At 48.7% G+C, this 22,387-nt stretch overlaps 1 protein-coding gene across 1 annotated transcript in view; it reads right to left on the bottom strand.

The window, feature by feature from the left end:
• LOC138774495 (solute carrier family 22 member 7-like) overlaps nt 1-13,249 on the bottom strand; it is a 66,412-nt gene extending 53,163 nt beyond the window's left edge. The window contains exons 1-5 of the mRNA XM_069955416.1: nt 12,772-13,249; nt 11,773-11,876; nt 7,695-7,731; nt 6,929-7,080; nt 6,670-6,793 (exon numbers count right to left, since the gene is read on the bottom strand). Coding sequence (XP_069811517.1) covers nt 6,670-6,793; nt 6,929-7,080; nt 7,695-7,731; nt 11,773-11,876; nt 12,772-13,152 — 798 coding nt within the window. The 5' untranslated portion in view covers nt 13,153-13,249. The remainder of the gene's footprint in view (nt 1-6,669; nt 6,794-6,928; nt 7,081-7,694; nt 7,732-11,772; nt 11,877-12,771) is intronic.
• Between the last annotated feature and the right edge of the window lie 9,138 nt (nt 13,250-22,387).

Genomic DNA, 22,387 nt, shown 5'->3' with positions numbered 1-22,387 from the left:
AGATAGGTAATAACAATTTATTTTTAAAGGGTACCTGTGCGCCTGAGAGATCCCCTTGATAATCTCTCAGGCGCTGGAGTTTCCCGGCGATGAGCTTGGTCTAGAAGGGCATTGTCAAAGTTGGTGACCGGTCTTCCCACTGTAGAAACACAGATTGTTCTGCATCCGATGGGCTCGCCTGATTTTAGCATCAGTGACGTCTACCTGCATAGGTTCTACGGGTGATGGAAAAACGGGATGGGAAGGTGGGGAGCTCGAGGACCTGGAATGATCGGGGGTACTCCTTTCCTTCTGTCGGTCCCTCAGTCTGCGGTCAACCCGGATGGCCAAGGTCATACTATCCTCCAGTGACTCAGGAGTGGGGTACGCTACTAACATATCTTTCAGGCGGTCACAAAGACCCACACGAAACTGGTACCGGAGCACAGAGTCGTTCCATGTGGAGAGACCGCTCCACTGTCTGAACTCAGAGCAGTACTCTTCCACTGGACGACGGCCCTGTCTCAAGCTTGTTAACTGACGTTCTGCGTTAGAGGCACTGTCAGGATCGTCATATAATAACCCCAGCGCACCAAAAAAATGGTCAGTAGTCAGCAAATCAGGCGAGTGAGAAGGTAGGGAAAAGGCCCACTCCTGAGGAGGACCCTGGAGAAGGGACATAACAATGCCCACCCGCTGGGTCTCATCTCCTGAGGATTGGGGGCGCAATCTAAAAAACAATTTGCACCCCTCCCTAAAGGCATGGAACTTCCTCCTGTCTCCAGAAAATTTGTCCGGGAGTTGAACAGGTGGTTCTGGGGGTACTGGGGAGGTCACGGTAAGCTGTCGGGGTGCCGTCTCTTGGTCTTGGACCCTAACCGCCAGCTCCTGGACCATGGTATTAAGCCTCTGCATCTGGTCCACAATGTTAGTCATGGCGGTCCTGTTAAGGCAAGTGACAGTATGGGGCTGGCTATTCTGTCAGGAATCAGGTGATACAGACACGACAAGACAGTGGGCCCTAGGTCTGAACCCACCCACCCACTGTCACCTGCCTACTTGCCTCAATCGACCCTAGGCGGTCGCGGACAACCACAAAGACGTTCCCTACGCTACGTAAGTGAACACACAGAATAATACGAACAGACAGACACAATAAAGAGTAATGGAACAATCCGGGTCAAACCACACGAGCAACAAAGTACAGAATCAGTAACACAAGGGATAGTCAAAAGTCAGGCGGAGGTCAGAACACGAATAAGTCAGGCAAAAAGGAATTAGGGCGGGGATTCACAGGAATAGGACAGGGGGAGCTGGGACTAGAACTAATCTAATAGCCAGCGAAGTTGTGCTGGCTAGAGCTGAACTAAATACCTGTGGCAGGAGTCCTGGACCAGAGCTGATTGGTCCGGCCTCCTGATAACACTCACATAGCAGCTGCAGCACTGCAGGCAGAGTAACAAGTCAGCTCAGCTGAGTGTCGGCCGGCCGGCAGTCACGTGACCCCACGGCGTCCCCTGTTGCTAGGGACGCCGTCGGGTCTCCGTGACGTCACTCGGCTCTGGCCGGCGGCTCCGGCTGCGCTCCAGCCGGGACAGACGTCGCTGGAGCGCGGTCAGGTAAGTTGCTGACAAGGAATAGTCAGGTGTTAGACAGGGAGACAGTGTGTAGCAGGGACAGTCAGGTGTTATGGAGACAGTGTGTAGCAGGGACAGTCAGGTGTTAGACAGGGAGACTGTGTAGCAGGGACAGTCAGGTGTTAGACGGAGACAGTGTGTAGCAGGGACAAGTCAGGGGTTAGGGAGACAGTGTGTAGCAAGGACAGTCAGGTGTTAGACAGGAAGACAGTGTGTAGCAGAGACAGGTGTTAGGGAGAGAGTGTGGAGCAGGGACAGTCAGGGGTTAGGGAGACAGTGTGTAGCAAGGACAGTCAGGTGTTAGACAGGAAGACAGTGTGTAGCAGAGACAGGTGTTAGGGAGAGAGTGTGGAGCAGGGACAGTCAGGGGTAAGGGACACAGTGTGTAGCAGGGACAAGTCAGGGGTTAGGGAGACAGTGTGTAGCAAGGACAGTCAGGTGTTAGACAGGAAGACAGTGTGTAGCAGAGACAGGTGTTAGGGAGAGAGTGTGGAGCAGGGACAGTCAGGGGTTAGGGAGACAGTGTGTAGCAAGGACAGTCAGGTGTTAGACAGGAAGACAGTGTGTAGCAGAGACAGGTGTTAGGGAGAGAGTGTGGAGCAGGGACAGTCAGGGGTAAGGGACACAGTGTGTAGCAGGGACAGTCAGGGGTTAAGGAGACAGTGTGTAACAGGGACAGTCGGGTTAGGAAGACAGTGTGTAGCAAGGACAGTCAGGTGTTAGATAGGAAGACAGTGTGTAGCAGGGACACTCAGGTGTTAGGGAGACAGTGTGTAGCAGGGACAGTCAGGTGTTTGGGAGACAGTGTGTAGCAGGGACAGTCAGGTGTTAGGGAGACAGTGTGTAGCAGAGACAGTCAGGTGTTAGGGAGACAGTGTGGAGCAGGGACAGTCAGGGGTAAGGGAGACTGTGTAGCAGGAACAGTCAGGGGTAAGGGAGACTGTGTAGCAGGAACAGTCAGGGGTAAGGGAGACTGTGAAGCAGGAACAGTCAGGGGTTAGGGAGACAGTGTGTAGCAGGGACAGTCAGGGGTTAGGGAGACAGTGTGTAGCAAGGACAGTCAGGTGTTAGGTGATATTAGGCAGGACGGACCCCCAAAAGCCCTTGTTAGGGCTAAAATTATACATAGCAGAGACTGATCACACACACAGCTATTACACCAGCTATCAGCACATCAGTGTGATCAGTCAGGCAGCTGGAGTGCACTGTGAGGAATAGGCAGCAGTGTATCTGTCAGTATAGGGTATATGGCTGTGTACTTCTTGTGTGCCAAGGCCAAAAATATAACTGTGGCGCTACTGTTCTGCATGCTGTGTGCCACATTATAAAGTCTAATGCCTGTCGCCTGCTGTAGGGCATTCTTCTAATACGTCATAGAGATGGTATTCTCCTTGTGTGCTAAGCCGAAAAATAGAAGTTTATTACTACTCTTTTGCAAGCTGTGCACAATTAAAAACCGTTGTACAGATACAATGCATAAGGCTAGTGTGAAGGGATTGGAACGAAAACGGGGGCACTTTTAACCTCTTAAGGACATATGACGTACCGGTACGTCCTATGTCCTCACTTGCACTTCAAAGCGGGGCCACGCGGCGGCCCCGCTTTGAAGTGCCGCGATCCCGGGTGCCGCGAGTAGCCCGGGACCGCTGCTATTAGCGGGCACGGTCGGATCGCCGTGCCCGCTAATTAGCTAATCGGAGGCAGCTGTCAAAGTTGACAGCTGCCTCCGATTACCGGAGGCAACGTTTCCCTGGTGTCTAGTGGGGGAGATCGCTCCTCCGGGACCTTGTCCCGGAGGAGCGATCTCCGTTACTGATTCCGGCCGGGGACGCGTCCAAGATGGCGCCGTCCTCGGCTCGGCACTCGTTCGTTTTCGGCTGCAGCAGCCGAAAGCAAACGAGTGCCGATCTCATGGATCTCTGCAGCATATCTATGCTGCAGAGATCTCAATGAGAGATCACAGTGTATATACTAGAAGTCCCCCAGGGGGAATAACCCTAACCCCAGGGGAATAACCCTAACCCCAGGGGGGGAATAACCCTAACCCCAGGGGGGCTTCTAGTATATGTGTAAAAAAAATAAATAAAGTGTTGTTTATAGTAAAAAGCCCCCTCCCCTAATAAAAGTCTGAATCACCCCCCTTTTCCCAGGTTTTAAATAAAAGTAAACAAATAAATAAATAAACATGTTTGCTATCGCCGCGTGCGTAATCGCCCGAACTATTAATTAATCACATTCCTGATCTCGTACGGTAAACGGCGTCAGCGCAAAAAAATCCCAAAGTGCAAAATTGCGCATTTTTGGTCGCATCAAATCCAGAAAAAATGTAATAAAAAGCGATCAAAAAGACGTATATGTGCAATCAAGGTACCGATAGAAAGATCACATCATGGCGCAAAAAATGACACCTCACACAGCCCCATAGACCAAAGGGTAAAAGCGCTATAAGCCTGGGAATGGAGCGATTTTAAGGAACGTATATTGGTTAACAACGGTTTGAATTTTTTACAGGCCATCAGATACAATATAAGTTATACATGTTATATATCGTTTTAATCGTAACGACTTGAGGAACATGCATAACAAGTCAGTTTTACCCCAGGGCGAATGGCGTAAAAACACATTTCCCCCAAATAAAAGAAATGCGTTTTTTTTTTCAATTTCACCACACTTTGAATTTTTTTCTGGTTTCACAGTGTACTTTATGCAAAAATTCAGCCTGTAATTGCAAAGTACAATTAGTGACGCAAAAAATAAGGATAAGGGCTGATGTGGGTCTCTAGGTGGAAAAATGCAAGTGCTATGTATGTATGTATGGCCTTATATACACAAGGAGGGAAAAACGAAAACGTAAAAACGAAAATGGGCCATGTCCTTAAAGGGTTAAAAGGCTTACCTCTAGGGCCTCGAAAGTAATTTTTGGAGGGCTCACTTCAAGGGCCTATAACTTCGCTTTTAAAAGGGTCAACTCAAGGACCTTGAGTACAAGTATCACAGTATATGACAGATTCATGTCACCGAGGTGCCTGGCCTTGTTGAAGTGAACTGGTAGCTTTTGTCAGTAAACCTAGGTTACTGACAAAAATAATAATAATAATATGGCTGTTTGCACAACTGATTTGGGCGGTCTTTCACTGGAGCAGTCTGGGTGGGATGACTGCTCCCACAAATTCCAGGCTGGATTTCCATTGCCTTATGAAATATATGAGAGATTTTGCCTCAAGCTAATTTTAGAAGGGGGCTTATCTCAAGGGCCAAGCATAGAATTTTTCTGGGTGTTCACCTCAAGGGCCATCCATGGAATTTTTGAGTGCTTACCTCAAGGGCCTCAAAATGTTTATTGGGCTCAGCTTAAGGGCCTAAAAAGTAATGTAGTCAAACTCATTTTTTCAAGTGCTCACCTCAAGAGCATCAAAATACCTTTTAAAAGGGCTCACCTCAATGGCATCAAAGTAATATTTTTGAAAGTTTTAATTATAACTTGTCTAACTATTTTTGGAGGGCTCAACTCAAGGGCCTAAACTCCATTTTGGAGGGCTCAACTTATTTTTTGTCAACGCTCATCCCAATTTGTATTGATAATTTTGGTGCCTTCTGGCTCCCCTACCTCCAATAATTAGGTTCTCATCCACATAAGGTGCATAGGGCGGTCAGGGACTAACAAGTGATCTGTGAGTATGAGTATTCTCTTCCAACTCTTTTTTTCACTCCAACTGTTCTGGCAGAGCACACTACTACATTGGGAAGGGCCCCTCTGGCAACTCCTCTCCTCTCTCACTCTACTGTAAGCACTCACTACTTCAAGCACCTGCCCTCTACCTCAACTGTGAGCACCTAAGTTATTACCAGCTGTACCGATTGTATTGCACTGGACTGTATCCGGCTACTCGTTTTCTTGTATTGCACTACGGTTACCTCCAGTAAACTGTCCTACTTTTGGCAATGCACTAGACTCTGGCTTCCTCCTTGCACACCTGCACCTACACACACCTGTACACTTGGGTTACCTCCTCCGTACTGTGGTGCTGCTGTGCCAACTGTCCGGGGTGGGTCCGACACCACTCCAGGCTACCATGACAAGTGCCCAAGTGACCCTAGACCCACTCAGCTACCACACCACCGTCCCAGCTGAACCAGTGCCGCCATTTCACCTCAGGGACTTATTTCTTTCTTCTACAACGACAAATTGGAGAGGAGAACAAATTCTAGGGTGTCTTTGCTGTACCGGGCTTTGTGGTCAGGCCGGACCCCCATCTTTAGTCTTCCTTTGTGTCTTATCTGGTCATTCTCCACCCCAGGAACTACTCATGTGACTACCCTCCACACCAGTTAACTACTACAGTGCCATCTGCAATTACCGGGAATATTATTGGAGTTGTGTAAGATCTTTGCCACTACTTGGAGGAAGTTCAGAGACGTTACTTGTTATATGGTGCTCCATGAGTCCCGGTGCCATTAACCTGGGGGACCATCTGCCTATCATCGACCGGGTAGCCCCTCTACAACCAATTGTTGTAACTCTGGGGATAACTGGCATAATCTGTATCCTCCAAACCACCCGTGACATCTGTGACCTCTCTGCCACTGAGCGACCTCCCCCCCCCCCCCCCCCCCCCCCCACACACACACACACACACACACACTTCCTCAGGCCGCCACATTAATGTGTTTGGGCATTTTAAGAACATCAGCCTCCTTGGGGCAGCTATACTCCTCTGCAACCAACTCTCTTGGGCCCCCTTGAGGGCTTTTGTCGCCCTTTGGGGGTCCTGTTTTACCACCAGTCTAGTGTAGGGAGTCTTACATGCCTGGCTTCCTCTATAAGGGGGACACTGGGGGGTTGTGCTAGCAGTGCTCTTTTTTTTGGAGATTTATTTTTGGCTGATGTTTTGTTAAAGGGACGGACACTTCCACCAGCAGGCAGTAGAGAACAGTCAGTCTTCCTTCCATGTCACATAGAGATCATGTCATGTTGATGGCCTGGCAGCTAGACACATTAGCAGTGCCATGGTCGCTCTCTAGTGTGAGTAGACAATGATGGTTGGGTTATTACCTCTGGTGAAATTTTCTGGTTAAACTCTGGTCTCCCATTCATAGTGGCACACCTGGACAGGTACCTGTGAGCTGCACCGGCGTCGTGCTTGGTAAGGAGCCAGCGAGCAGACTCAGGGACCCACCTACAGAGAATAGAAGGTACTATGAGGGAAGGTACATAGAGCAGGACTCACTCCCATGTCACCACTCCATGTCTCTCTGTTGCTCTGCAGGGAAATGATCATTTATTGTAAGTGATAACAGCACTGCACACTCACCACCAGGTGGCAATAGCGAGTAGACACGGTGAGGTGGTGGCCAGCAGGAGCCAACGCCAGTCCCTTATGAGGTACGCCAACAAGGCGAGAAACATGTACCCGGCCGTCCGTGCCGCAGAAAGTGCGATGAGAGACGTCCGTCCACTCCAGGGCTGTGGGAGACATTCAGTCCGAATACGTTATACAGCGGGGTGATCAGGGCAATGAGAAGCCCACCGCCCCCCACCTATAAGGACCATTATACGGTGAAGCCCAAGAGGCGTCTCATACAGTAGATGTCCGGGTCCGTCTGCTACCTCAGCCGGTCCCATCCAGTCTTTTATTAGGTTCTTTTTTTATTGTTTTTAGGTCTTGCTTTGTGTATTTTTGTAAAGCATTGACTCTTCATTAACCAGTCGATGTGGGGGTTACCTTACATACACATACACAGTGTTCTTCTGTCACTTACTGAGCACCCCTCAGTCATTTATTGCCAGTGCTCAGTCCATTTCTCTCTTTGCTCATAGGTGGAGAGAGAACACAGATTGGTGGACCAGCAGCAGCCTCCATGGATTCCCCAAACTGGTTACCACCCCCCCCCCCCCAGGCTGAGTGGCGCTCCTATGGATGACTCCGCTGTACCATATATACATATACCCAGTAACGCACCCAAGGTAATGGAGATCAGTGTCATCCCCATGAGACCCACACCGCAGATCATACGACAGATGCAGAACATGACATAGGAGACGGCAAGGGCGGACATCACCCCGAACACCGTGCTCACCAGGAAGGAAAGCAGTAGAATCCTTCTTCGTCCGAACCTGGAGAAGAAAAAAGCATCACAGAATCTGATGGCAGCGGACATTGCGGACATCTCTACAGACGCAACTGCTCCTCACCTAAGACTGTAACACATCTATGGTGGACCTCTCTATAGACACAACCGCTCCTGACCCGGCACTGTAACATATCTATGGTGGACCTCTCTATAGACACAACCGCTCCTTACCCAGGACTGTAACACATCTATGGTGGACATCTCTACAGACACAACCGCTCCTTACCCAGGACTGTAACACATCTATGGTGGACATCTCTATAGACACAACCGCTCCTTACCCAAGACTGTAACACATCTATGGTGGACCTCTCTATAGACACAACCGCTCCTGACCCGGCACTGTAACATATCTATGGTGGACCTCTCTATAGACACAACCGCTCCTTACCCAGGACTGTAACACATCTATGGTGGACATCTCTACAGACACAACCGCTCCTTACCCAGGACTGTAACACATCTATGGTGGACCTCTCTATAGACACAACCGCTCCTTACCCAAGACTGTAACACATCTATGGTGGACATCTCTATAGACACAACCGCTCCTTACCCAAGACTGTAACACATCTATGGTGGACATCTCTATAGACACAACCGCTCCTTACCCAGGATTGTAACACATCTATGGTGGACATCTCTACAGACACAACTGTTCTTTACCTAGGACTGTAACATATCTATGGTGGACATCTCTACAGACACAACTGTTCTTTACCCAGGACTGTAACATATCTATGGTGGACATCTCTACAGACACAACTGTTCTTTACCCAGGACTGTAACACATCTATGGTGGACATCTCTATAGACACAACCGCTCCTTACCCAAGACTGTAACACATCTATGGTGGACCTCTCTATAGACACAACCGCTCCTGACCCGGCACTGTAACACATCTATGGTGGACCTCTCTATAGACACAACCGCTCCTTACCCAGGACTGTAACACATCTATGGTGGACATCTCTACAGACACAACCGCTCCTTACCCAGGACTGTAACACATCTATGGTGGACCTCTCTATAGACACAACCGCTCCTTACCCAAGACTGTAACACATCTATGGTGGACATCTCTATAGACACAACCGCTCCTTACCTAAGACTGTAACACATCTATGGTGGACATCTCTACAGACACAACTGTTCTTTACCTAGGACTGTAACATATCTATGGTGGACATCTCTACAGACACAACTGTTCTTTACCCAGGACTGTAACATATCTATGGTGGACATCTCTACAGACACAACTGTTCTTTACCCAGGACTGTAACACATCTATGGTGGACCTCTCTACAGACACAACCGCTCCTTACCCAGGACTGTAACACATCTATGGTGGACCTCTCTACAGACACAACCGCTCCTTACCCAGGACTGTAACACATCTATGGTGGACATCTCTACAGACACAACCGCTCCTTACCCAGGACTGTAACACATCTATGGTGGACCTCTCTACAGACACAACCGCTCCTTACCCAGGACTGTAACACATCTATGGTGGACCTCTCTATAGACACAACCGCTCCTTACCTAAGACTGTAACACATCTATGGTGGACATCTCTATAGACACAACCGCTCCTTACCCAGGATTGTAACACATCTATGGTGGACATCTCTACAGACACAACCGCTCCTTACCCAGGATTGTAACACATCTATGGTGGACATCTCTACAGACACAACCGCTCCTGACCTGACACTATAACACATCTATGGGGGACATCTCTACAAACACGACTGCTTCTCACCTAAGACTGTAACACAGAAAAAAAGAAAAAATTGGTCAGCTCTCCTAGAACACCGTTCACACTAGGCCGGAGCATGTTGCCATGGCTAAAATTGCAAACACAAAAACACTGAAAAATACAACAGCTCACCACAACAGCAAGATACAGACCCACCACAGACATGAAAATAGTTAAAAGCAGCCCCTCCAACTGCCAAAAAAAAATTCTCTTGGTTACTATTTGCAAGCAGCGTAAACTGCCTCACCACAATAAGGTGGACTCATATCGAGGCAGACCCTACACTGTAATGGCCTCTCCATGGCGTGTAATACGCCTATGCTCTGGGCATGCAAGATCTGTCTAATACCTGCAAAAATAATTGCACCACCTGGGTGAGACATGTGGAGGGCACAACCAACGGCTGCTTTTAACTATTTTCATGTCTGTGGTGGGTCTGTATCTTGCTGTTGTGGTGAGCTGTTGCATTTTCTGCATTTAAGACTGTAACACATCTATGGTGGACCTCTCTACCGACGCAACTGCTCCTGACTGGGGACTGTAACACATCTATGATGGACATCTCTACAGACACAACTGCTCCTGACCCGGCACTGTAACCCTGCTATGGTGGACATCTCTACAGACACAACCGCTCCTGACTGGGGACTGTAACACATCTATGGTGGACATCTCTACAGACACAACCGCTCCTGACTGGGGACTGTAACAGATCTATGATGGACATCTCTACAGACACAACTGCTCCTGACCCGGCACTGTAACGCTGCTATGGTGGACATCTCTACAGACACAACCGCTCCTGACTGGGGACTGTAACACATCTATGGTGGACATCTCTACAGACACAACCGCTCCTGACTGGGGACTGTAACAGATCTATGGTGGACCTCTCTACAGACACAACCGCTCCTGACCCGGCACTGTAACGCTGCTATGGTGGACATCTCTACAGACACAGTGCCGGGTCAGGAGCGGTTGTGTCTGTAGAGATGTCCACCATAGATGTGTTACAGTGCTGGGTCAGGAGCGGTTGTGTCTGTAGAGAGGTCCATCATAGATGTGTAACAGTGCCGGGTCAGGAGCGGTTGTAACACATCTATGGTGGACATCTCTACAGACACAACCGCTCCTGACCCGGCACTGTAACGCTGCTATGGTGGACCTCTCTATAGACACAACCGCTCCTGACCCGGCACTGTTACACATCTATGGTGGACCTCTGAATAGACACAACCGCTCCTGACCCGGCACTGTTACACATCTATGGTGGACATCTCTACAGACACAACCGCTCCTTACCCAGGATTGTAACACATCTATGGTGGACCTCTCTACAGACACAATCCTGGGTAAGGAGCGGTTGTAACACATCTATGGTAGACCTCTCTATAGACACAACCGCTCCTTACCCAGGACTGTAACACATCTATGGTGGACATCTCTATAGACACAACCGCTCCTTACCCAGGACTGTAACACATCTATGGTGGACATTTCTATGGAAACATTTCTATAGACACAACCGCTCTTGACACGGCACTGTAACACATCTATGGTGGACCTCTCTATAGACACAACCGCTCCTGACCCGGCACTGTAACACATCTATGGTGGACATCTCTACAGACACAACCGCTCCTTACCCAGGACTGTAACACATCTATGGTAGACCTCTCTATAGACACAACCGCTCATCACCTAAGACTGTAACACATCTATGGTGGACATCTCTATAGACACAACCGCTCCTTACATAGGACTAGAACACATCTATGGTGGACCTCTGTATAGACACAACCGCTCCTGACCCGGCACTGTTACACATATATGGTGGACCTCTCTACAGACACAACCGCTCCTTACCCAGGACTGTAACACATCTATGGTGGACCTCTCTACAGACACAATCCTGGGTAAGGAGCGGTTGTAACACATCTATGGTGGACATCTCTATAGACACAAGTGCTCCTGTGCAGATCACATAACATCACAGAACAGGTGTGCAGATCACATAACATCACAGAACAGGTGTGCAGATCACATAACATCACAGTACAGGTGTGCAGATCACATAACATCACAGTACAGGTGTGCAGATCACATAACATCACAGAACAGGTGTGCAGATCACATAACATCACAGTACAGGTGTGCAGATCACATAACATCACAGAACAGGTGTGCAGATCACATAACATCACAGAACAGGTGTGTAGGTCACGAGACTCCTCAAACAGATACCAAGGTTCACAGCATACCTGTCTGAGAGGAATCCACAGATGAGGGATCCAGTTGTGAGGCCCATGAAGAAGAAAGTGGCAGCTGCCTGGTTCATCCACTTCCGGTCACACACCAGATCCCACTGTAAAAGTCAGAGGAAGAGTCTGAACAACTCCTTCAATTCCTGGGGTCCTCCTGATGGAGTACAATATAGTGCGGTCATGCTGTACCTGTGTGACGGTGGAGTAGAATGTAGTGCGGTCATGCTGTACCTGTGTGACGGTGGTGGAGTAGGATATAGTGTGGTCATGCTCTGTCTGTCTGACGGTGGTGGAGTAGAATGTAGTGTGGTCATGCTGTACCTGGGTGACGGTGGTGGAGTAGAATATAGTGCGGTCATGCTCTGTCTGTATGTCGGTGGTGGAGTAGAATGTAGTGCGGTCATGCTGTACCTGGGTGACAGTGGTGGAGTAGAATGTAGTGCGGTCATGCTGTACCTGGGTGACGGTGGTGGAGTAGAATGTAGTGCGGTCATGCTGTTCCTGGGTGACGGTGGTGGAGTAGAATGTAGTGCGGTCATGCTGTACCTGGGTGACAGTGGTGGAGTAGAATGTAGTGCGGTCATGCTGTACCTGGGTGACGGTGGTGGAGTAGAATGTAGTGCGGTCATGCTGTTCCTGGGTGACGGTGGTGGAGTAGAATGTAGTGCGGTCATGCTGTACCTGGGTGACGGTGGTGGAGTAGAATGTAGTGCGGTCATGCTGTACCTGGGTGACGGTGGTGGAGTAGAATGTAGTGCGGTCATGCTGTACCTGGGTGACGGTGGTGGAGTAGAATGTAGTGCGGTCATGCTGTACCTGGGTGACGGTGGTGGAGTAGAATGTAGTGCGGTCATGCTGTACCTGGGTGACGGTGGTGGAGTAGAATGTAGTGCGGTCATGCTGTACCTGGGTGACGGTGGTGGAGTAGAATGTAGTGCGGTCATGCTCTGTCTGTATGTCGGTGGTGGAGTAGAATGTAGTGCGGTCATGCTGTACCTGGGTGACGGTGGTGGAGTAGAATGTAGTGCGGTCATAGTCCCAGCCCTGATCACAGCTCTGCACCCAGGATCTGTTCACCATGGCCCTTTGGGATCTGTTGTGGAGCAGGTGAGGCTGCGGCTCGGAGAACATCTCACAGGAGCTGAAGGCACCATCAGGCTCTCGGGGGAGGTTGATGAGGACAAGGTCCGCCTTGCTGAGGTTTCCGGGGTTCCTGCGCTCAGGGATGCGGCAGTGATGGGGGGGCACAGCAGAGATGAAGATGTGCAGTAAGAAGTGGAGTGGGAGGATGACTCTTGGCAGGCAGAGGATTGTAAGGGACAAAATCTGGAATTTCCCAAAAACTCCAACTTCTGAGAGGACATCCTCAAATCTCATCCTGATGACTGTGATGATGAAATTCAAGTGACCAAGAACAGATGGTGGAGGAGACAGAGGCTCGAAGCCCGGACTGGTGGCTGGGTGGGTTGTCTGAGACGCCCCTCTATTAATCTCTGCTGCCTGCCCTCCACTGTTGGCGTCCCCCAGTGATGGATCATGAGACATTCATCAAGTGCACAGAAAACTCATTGTTCATCAAGTAGTTAATGAGTGACCACACCATGACCGATGTCATCAAGCAATCAGAGACGCTCATTAACGTTTAATAAAGACTCTCATCATCCGCCCCTCAGACCTGTTCTCAAAAGGGTCATGAGAACAGCTGTAGTAAAACAGCAATTAGGAGTCTGCCGGTGCCAGATCTGGCTAGTGTCTGCCAGGAAAGAACGAAGTGATAAGTGGAGGAACGTATTATCAATAAAGTCACCAAGACATGAATCACAACGCCTCATCAGAACCAGGAGAACACCAATGAGGAAATTGTTATCCATGGAGTCACAAAGATGTGAATCACGACACCTCAGCGCCATCAGAACCAGGAGAACACTGAGGAGGAACGTATCATCAATAATGTCACCAAGAACCAGGAGAACACTGAGGAGGAACGTATCATCAATAATGTCACCAAGAACCAGGAGAACACTGAGGAGGAAGGTATCATCAATAATGTCACCAAGAACCAGGAGAACTCTGAGGAGGAACGTATCATCAATAATGTCACCAAGAACCAGGAGAACACTGAGGAGGAAGGTATCATCAATAATGTCACCAAGAACCAGGAGAACACTGAGGAGGAAGGTATCATCAATAATGTCACCAAGAACCAGGAGAACACTGAGGAGGAACTTATCAATAATGTCACCAAGAACCAGCAGAACACTGAGGAGGAACGTATCATGAGTAATGTCACCAAGAACCGGGAAAACACTGAGGAGGCACATTTTATCATCAATAATGTCACCAAGATGTGAATCATTGTAACGCCTGGAGTCGTGCATCCACTGAAACGTCACTAGCGATGGCACAACCGCACCAGGGGGCAGAGTCTAAGGGGCCGCTGGTTTTCACCAGAGCCCGCCGCAAGGCCGCTACCCCTGGCTTGGTTGCCAGTGACGGCAGGTGAGGCGTGGCAGGAGCAGTAGGCAGGAGGTGAGGTCTGTAGGCGTAATCGCAGGTGGCAGGCAGAGGTCTGTAGGCGTAATCGCAGGTGGCAGACAGTACTCAGGAACAATAGGAAGGCAGCGGACAGGGACTAGGGACCGGGTCAGCGGACAGGAACAAGGAACAAGGACTGAGGTCAGGAACAACAGGGGGCTGGGCCAAACGCTATGGGAAGCATGCAGAGGCTCCAACACGAGGGACAGGGCATGCTGGGATTTATAGGGAGTGATTGATGCAACTACCAATTAAGGGCGGACTGGCCCTTTAAGTCTGAGAAAGCCGTTGCGCGCGCCCTAGGAGGCGGGGATGCGCGCGGTGGCCGGGACAGGCGGAGACAGGAGCAGGGCGAGGTAAGGCGCCCCCCGGGGCCAAACTAGTAGCAGTGCCGGGTCCCTGCACAAGGACCCCGGCGGCTGCATGGGGCAGAGGGAGGTTGCAGCGGCGGCCCGGAGCATGGGACGACGACGCAGCCGTGACAATCATCACTTTCTATATGGAGGGATGTGCAGCGGGGGGCTATTCTATATGGAGGGATGTATAGATGAGGATGTTGCTGGAGCAAGAAGCCTAAAATGTCTGTCTGGCAGATCCCGAGGAGAGGAGGAGTCATGGCCAGAGAAGCCTTCATGATAGCCGGAGCCAGATGGAGAAGAAAAGGAAAAGTGGTCGTCTCTTCATACAGAGAAGATGCCTACTGTGAGTCACTGAATGTAACTGCACTATAATCAATTATAAGGTCTTATAACTTATCAGGGGTGTCAAACTCCGTCCCTCCAGGTGTTGCAAAACTACAATTCCCGTCATGGTTTATCTGTCCAGTCATGATGGGATTTGTAGTGTTGTAACAACTGGAGGGACGGAATTTGACAACTGTGTTCTATTGTCAGTGTTCTTATACCGGAGATAGATAGATAGATAGGAGATAGATAGATAGATAGATAGGAGATAGATAGATAGATAGATAGATAGATAGATAGATAGATAGATAGGAGATAGATAGATAGATAGATAGATAGATAGATAGGAGATAGATAGATAGATAGATAGATAGATAGATAGATAGATAGATAGGAGATAGATAGATAGATAGATAGGAGATAGATAGATAGATAGATAGATAGATAGATAGATAGGAGATAGATAGATAGATAGGAGATAGATAGATAGATAGATAGATAGATAGATAGATAGATAGATAGGAGATAGATAGATAGATAGGAGATAGATAGATAGATAGATAGATAGATAGATAGATAGATAGGAGATAGATAGATAGATAGATAGGAGATAGATAGATAGATAGATAGATAGATAGATAGATAGGAGATAGATAGATAGATAGGAGATAGATAGATAGATAGATAGATAGATAGATAGATAGATAGGAGATAGATAGATAGATAGGAGATAGATAGATAGATAGATAGATAGATAGATAGATAGGAGATAGATAGATAGATAGATAGATAGATAGATAGATAGATAGGAGATAGATAGATAGATAGATAGATAGATAGATAGATAGATAGGAGATAGATAGATAGAGATAGATAGATAGATAGATAGATAGATAGATAGGAGATAGATAGATAGATAGATAGATAGATAGATAGATAGATAGATAGATAGATAGATAGGAGATAGATAGGAGATAGATAGATAGATAGGAGATAGATAGATAGATAGATAGATAGATAGATAGGAGATAGATAGATAGATAGATAGGAGATAGATAGATAGGAGATAGATAGATAGGAGATAGATAGGATAGATAGATAGATAGATAGATAGATAGATAGGAGATAGATAGATAGATAGATAGATAGGAGATAGATAGATAGATAGATAGGAGATAGATAGATAGGAGATAGATAGATAGATAGATAGATAGATAGATAGATAGATAGATAGATAGGAGATAGATAGATAGATAGGAGATAGATAGATAGATAGATAGATAGATAGATAGATAGATAGATAGATAGATAGGAGATAGATAGGAGATAGATAGGAGATAGATAGATAGATAGATAGGAGATAGATAGATAGATAGGAGATAGATAGATAGGAGATAGATAGATAGGAGATAGATAGATAGGAGATAGATAGGATAGATAGATAGATAGATAGATAGATAGATAGATAGATAGATAGGAGATAGATAGATAGATAGATAGGAGATAGATAGATAGATAGGAGATAGATAGATAGGAGATAGATAGATAGATAGATAGATAGATAGATAGATAGATAGGAGATAGATAGATAGATAGATAGATAGATAGATAGATAGATAGATAGGAGATAGATAGATAGGAGATAGATAGATAGATAGATAGATAGATAGATAGATAGATAGGAGATAGATAGATAGATAGATAGATAGATAGATAGATAGGAGATAGGAGATAGATAGATAGATAGATAGATAGATAGATAGATAGGAGATAGATAGATAGATAGGAGATAGATAGATAGATAGATAGATAGATAGATAGATAGGAGATAGATAGATAGATAGATAGGAGATAGATAGATAGATAGATAGATAGATAGATAGGAGATAGATAGATAGATAGATAGATAGATAGATAGATAGGAGATAGATAGGAGATAGATAGATAGGAGATAGATAGGAGATAGATAGATAGATAGATAGATAGATAGATAGATAGATAGATAGATAGATAGGAGATAGATAGATAGATAGGAGATAGATAGGAGATAGATAGATAGATAGATAGATAGATAGATAGATAGATAGATAGATAGATAGGAGATAGATAGGAGATAGATAGATAGATAGATAGATAGGAGATAGATAGGAGATAGATAGATAGATAGATAGGAGATAGATAGATAGATAGATAGATAGGAGATAGATAGATAGATAGATAGATAGGAGATAGATAGGAGATAGATAGATAGATAGATAGATAGATAGATAGATAGATAGATAGATAGATAGATAGGAGATAGATAGATAGATAGATAGATAGATAGATAGATAGGAGATAGATAGGAGATAGATAGATCCCGCCCAGCAGCCCAGGAGTAAGCAGCACTGAACATGAGCTCCTGAGTTTTCATCACTTTATACCTTGTAATGAGCAAATTCTAAGACGAAACCTGGGAAATACAAACTCCATGGGATACAGAAGCGAGCAGCACTAAAGCTCTTCATAAAAAGGAAAAACTTGTGGATTTAAAGGACAAAACAAGAATCTTGCTTTGAGGACAGCCAACAATCATCAGGACAGACCACAAGGCTACAAGGACCATCAACCTCAAGAGTCCAAAGATCCTCAGCAGCCACAGGTAAGAGCTCCTGCTCCAACACCAACCCCTACCCCCTCACCAGAAGCTGCTAGAGACCAAACTCCATAGAAATAAGGATAATATTTAAAACATGCAAAATCACAATTTAGACCACGTAAAGTCCAGCAACAACGATCCGGACTTCACCCAGAGTCTGGAAAATAGTGACATCCAAATCCTCCTAGAAACCTGGACTAAAGCAGAGAGTGAGTCCCTGGTGCCCACTGGATACAGGGAAATCTTTGTCCCGGCCCTGAAAAACAAAACCACCAAACTAGGCCGCTGTTCAGGAGGAATACTAGTGTGGTACAAAGCGGAGTTCCATCAGCAGATCAGACCGGTGAAGCGAGGAGACAGCCACATCTGGATTAGAATAGACCGCTCCATCCTCACCGCCCAATCTGACATCTACCTATGCGCTGCCTACATACCACCGCCAGAGTCCCCTTACTACAACCCTGAAACCTTCGAAATCCTGCAAAGGGAAGCCGCCCACTATCAAACCCGCGGAAAAGTCCTCATAATTGGAAATCTCAATGCCAGAACAGGTAGGGAAAGAGACTACCTGACCGCAGACGAAAACATCTACATATATGGGGCAGAGACTGAATGTGATAGCTCAGTATCGGGACAAAAACCCCATCAGGCCGGACTTTTCCCACTACATCCATCCTACAAGTGGTCCAAGATGTCAGCTCTCAAGTATAAAGAGATACACACTGAACCACAAATCCAAGGGATGCTCAACAACTTTAACAACAAGGTGTACCAGAGTAACCCAGAAGGAGTGGACCAAGCGGTAAGGGATCTTAATAATATATTCTACACCATGGCAGAAATGGCTGACCTGCAAAAGAGTAGCCACAAGAAGACAAAAGAAAAAAATCCTAGCGCCTGGTTTGATAAGGAGTGCAAAGGTGTACGGAAGACCCTAAGATCGGCCTCAAATAAAAAGCACAGGGACCCCAACAACACCAAACTGCGGGAGGCCTATAACACAATACAAAGGCAATACAAAACCCTTCTCAGAAGGAAAAAACAGGAGTACACCTTAACCAAGCTCACCCAGCTCCAAGACGCCCTCCAAGAAAACTCCTTCTGGGGACTATGGAACCACCTGGGCACAAAGGGGAAGGAAAGCACCCTCCACATTCAGAGCGGCAACATCTGGCTCCAATATTTCAGAGACCTCTATGGAGACATCCCGAAAGAGGAGCCCGAACCAAGAACAAATTATATCAAAACTGAAGACCATGGAGGAGATACTGAAGGACTTCCAAAACCCTCTGGATTCCCCTATAACACAGCAGGAGATTTCTGAGAGACTATCAACTATAAGGTGTAAGAAAGCCAGCGGTACTGACGGCATCCCCCCCGAAATGATCAAGTACAGCCCACCAGCAATACAGGCGGCCATAGCAAAACTGTACAACATTGTGCTGAGCTCTGGCTACTTCCCTCGTGCCTGGAACCAAGGTGTCATAACCCCAATACACAAGAGCGGGGACAGGTACGACCCGGCCAACTATCGGGGGGTATGTGTCAGCAGCAACCTGGGGAAACTCTTCAACAACATCCTGAACCAGAGAATCCTCAGCTTCCTCACCCAGCACAATGTCCTCAGCAAAAGCCAAGCAGGGTTCATGCCGAACCACCGCACCACGGACCATGTCTATACCCTGCACCGCCTCATCCAGAGCCACGTCCACACCCTGCACCGCCTCATTCAGAGCCACGTCCACACCCTGCATCACCGCACCACGGACCATGTTTATACCCTGCACCACCTCATCCAGAGCCACGTCCACACCCTGCATCACCGCACCACGGACCATGTCTATACCCTGTACCGCCTCATCCAGAGCCACGTCCACACCCTGCACCGCCTCATTCAGAGCCACGTCCACACCCTGCATCACCGCACCACGGACCATGTCTATACCCTGCACCGCCTCATCCAGAGCCACGTCCACACCCTGTATCACCGCACCACGGACCATGTCTATACCCTGCACTGCCTCATCCAGAGCCACGTCCACACCCTGTATCACCGCACCACGGACCATGTCTATACCCTGCACCGCCTCATCCAGAGCCACGTCCACAACACAAAGAAAGGGAAAATATACGCCTGTTTTGTGGACTTTCGATTCGGTGTGGCACCCAGGATTGCTTCTAAAATTGCTGGAGAGTGGAATAGGGGGGAAAGACCGATGATGTTATCAAAAGTTCCTACACTGGGAACCAATGCTGCGTGAAGGTAAATGGGAAGAGAACGGCTTATTTCCAGCAGAGCCGAGGAGTCAGACAGGGCTGCTGCCTCAGCCCAACACTCTTCAACATTTATATCAATGAGCTAGCAGTAGCCCTGGAGTCCTCCCCAACACCAGGTCTCACCCTCCATGACACCGAGGTGAAATTCCTTCTGTATGCGGATGACCTTCTCCTCCTATCACCATCTGAGAAAGGTCTCCAAGACCAGCTAGCCATCCTGGAGAAGTTCAGCACCACATGGGCTCTACCCATCAACCTCAAAAAGACCAACACTGTGGTGTTCCAGAGAAGGAAAACAAAGTCAGCCGGGTCCCCTACCTTCACGCTACACAACCAGCCCCTTACAGCCACCAGCAGCTACACCTACCTGGGCCCCCCCCCCACCTATATACTACACAACCAGCCCCTTACAGCCACCAGCAGCTACACCTACCTGGGCCCCCCCACCTATATACTACACAACCAGCCCCTTACAGCCACCAGCAGCTACACCTACCTGGGCCCCCCCCCCCCACCTATATACTACACAACCAGCCCCTTACAGCCACCAGCAGCTACACCTACCTGGGCCCCCCCCCCACCTATATACTACACAACCAGCCCCTTACAGCCACCAGCAGCTACACCTAACTGCCCCCCCCCCACCTATATACTACACAACCAGCCCCTTACAGCCACCAGCAGCTACACCTACCTGGGCCCCCCCACCTATATACTACACAACCAGCCCCTTACAGCCACCAGCAGCTACACCTACCTGGGCCCCCACCTATATACTACACAACCAGCCCCTTACAGCCACCAGCAGCTACACCTACCTGGGCCCCCCCACCTATATACTACACAACCAGCCCCTTACAGCCACCAGCAGCTACACCTACCTGGGCCCCCCCACCTATATACTACACAACCAGCCCCTTACAGCCACCAGCAGCTACACCTACCTGGGCCCCCCCACCTATATACTACACAACCAGCCCCTTACAGCCACCAGCAGCGACACCTACCTGGGCCCCCCCACCTATATACTACACAACCAGCCCCTTACAGCCACCAGCAGCTACACCTACCTGGGCCCCCCCACCACCTATATACTACACAACCAGCCCCTTACATCCACCAGCAGCTACACCTACCTGGGCCCCCCCCCACCTATATACTACACAACCAGCCCCTTACAGCCACCAGCAGCTACACCTACCTGGGCCCCCACCTATATACTACACAACCAGCCCCTTACAGCCACCAGCAGCTACACCTACCTGGGCCCCCACCTATATACTACACAACCAGCCCCTTAGAGCCACCAGCAGCTACACCTACCTGGGCCCCCACCTATATACTACACAACCAGCCCCTTACAGCCACCAGCAACTACACCTACCTGGGCCCCCACCTATATACTACACAACCAGCCCCTTACAGCCACCAGCAGCTACACCTACCTGCCCCCCCCCCCACCTATATACTACACAACCAGCCCCTTACAGCCACCAGCAGCTACACCTACCTGGCCCCCCCACCTATATACTCCACCACCCGCCCCTTACAGCCACCAGCAGCTACACCTACCTGGGCCCCCCCACCTATATACTACACAACCAGCCCCTTACAGCCACCAGCAGCTACACCTACCTGGGCCCCCCCACCTATATACTACACAACCAGCCCCTTACAGCCACCAGCAGCTACACCTACCTGGGCCCCCCCACCACCTATATACTACACAACCAGCCCCTTACAGCCACCAGCAGCTACACCTACCTGGGCCCCCCCCACCTGTATACTACACAACCAGCCCTTTACAGCCACCAGCAGCTACACCTACCTGGGCCCCCCCACCACCTATATACTACACAACCAGCCCCTTACAGCCACCAGCAGCTACACCTACCTGGGCCCCCCCACCCCCTATATACTACACAACCAGCCCCTTACAGCCACCAGCAGCTACACCTACCTGGGCCCCCCCACCACCTATATACTACACAACCAGCCCCTTACAGCCACCAGCAGCTACACGTACCTGGGCCCCCCCACCTGTATACTACACAACCAGCCCCTTACAGCCACCAGCAGCTACACCTACCTGGGCCCCCCACCTATATACTACACAACCAGCCCCTTACAGCCACCAGCAGCTACACCTACCTGCCCCCCCCCCCCACCTATATACTACACAACCAGCCCCTTACAGCCACCAGCAGCTACACCTACCTGGGCCCCCACCTATATACTACACAACCAGCCCCTTAGAGCCACCAGCAGCTACACCTACCTGGGCCCCCCCACCTATATACTACACAACCAGCCCCTTACAGCCACCAGCAGCTACACCTACCTGGGCCCCCCCCCCCACCACCTATATACTACACAACCAGCCCCTTACAGCCACCAGCAGCTACACCTACCTGGGCCCCCCACCTATATACTACACAACCAGCCCCTTACAGCCACCAGCAGCTACACCTACCTGGCC

Source organism: Dendropsophus ebraccatus, chromosome 15, assembly GCF_027789765.1.
Source record: "Dendropsophus ebraccatus isolate aDenEbr1 chromosome 15, aDenEbr1.pat, whole genome shotgun sequence".
NCBI classification, from domain to species: Eukaryota; Metazoa; Chordata; class Amphibia; order Anura; family Hylidae; genus Dendropsophus; species Dendropsophus ebraccatus.
This window is presented reverse-complemented; position numbering and strand designations above follow the sequence as displayed.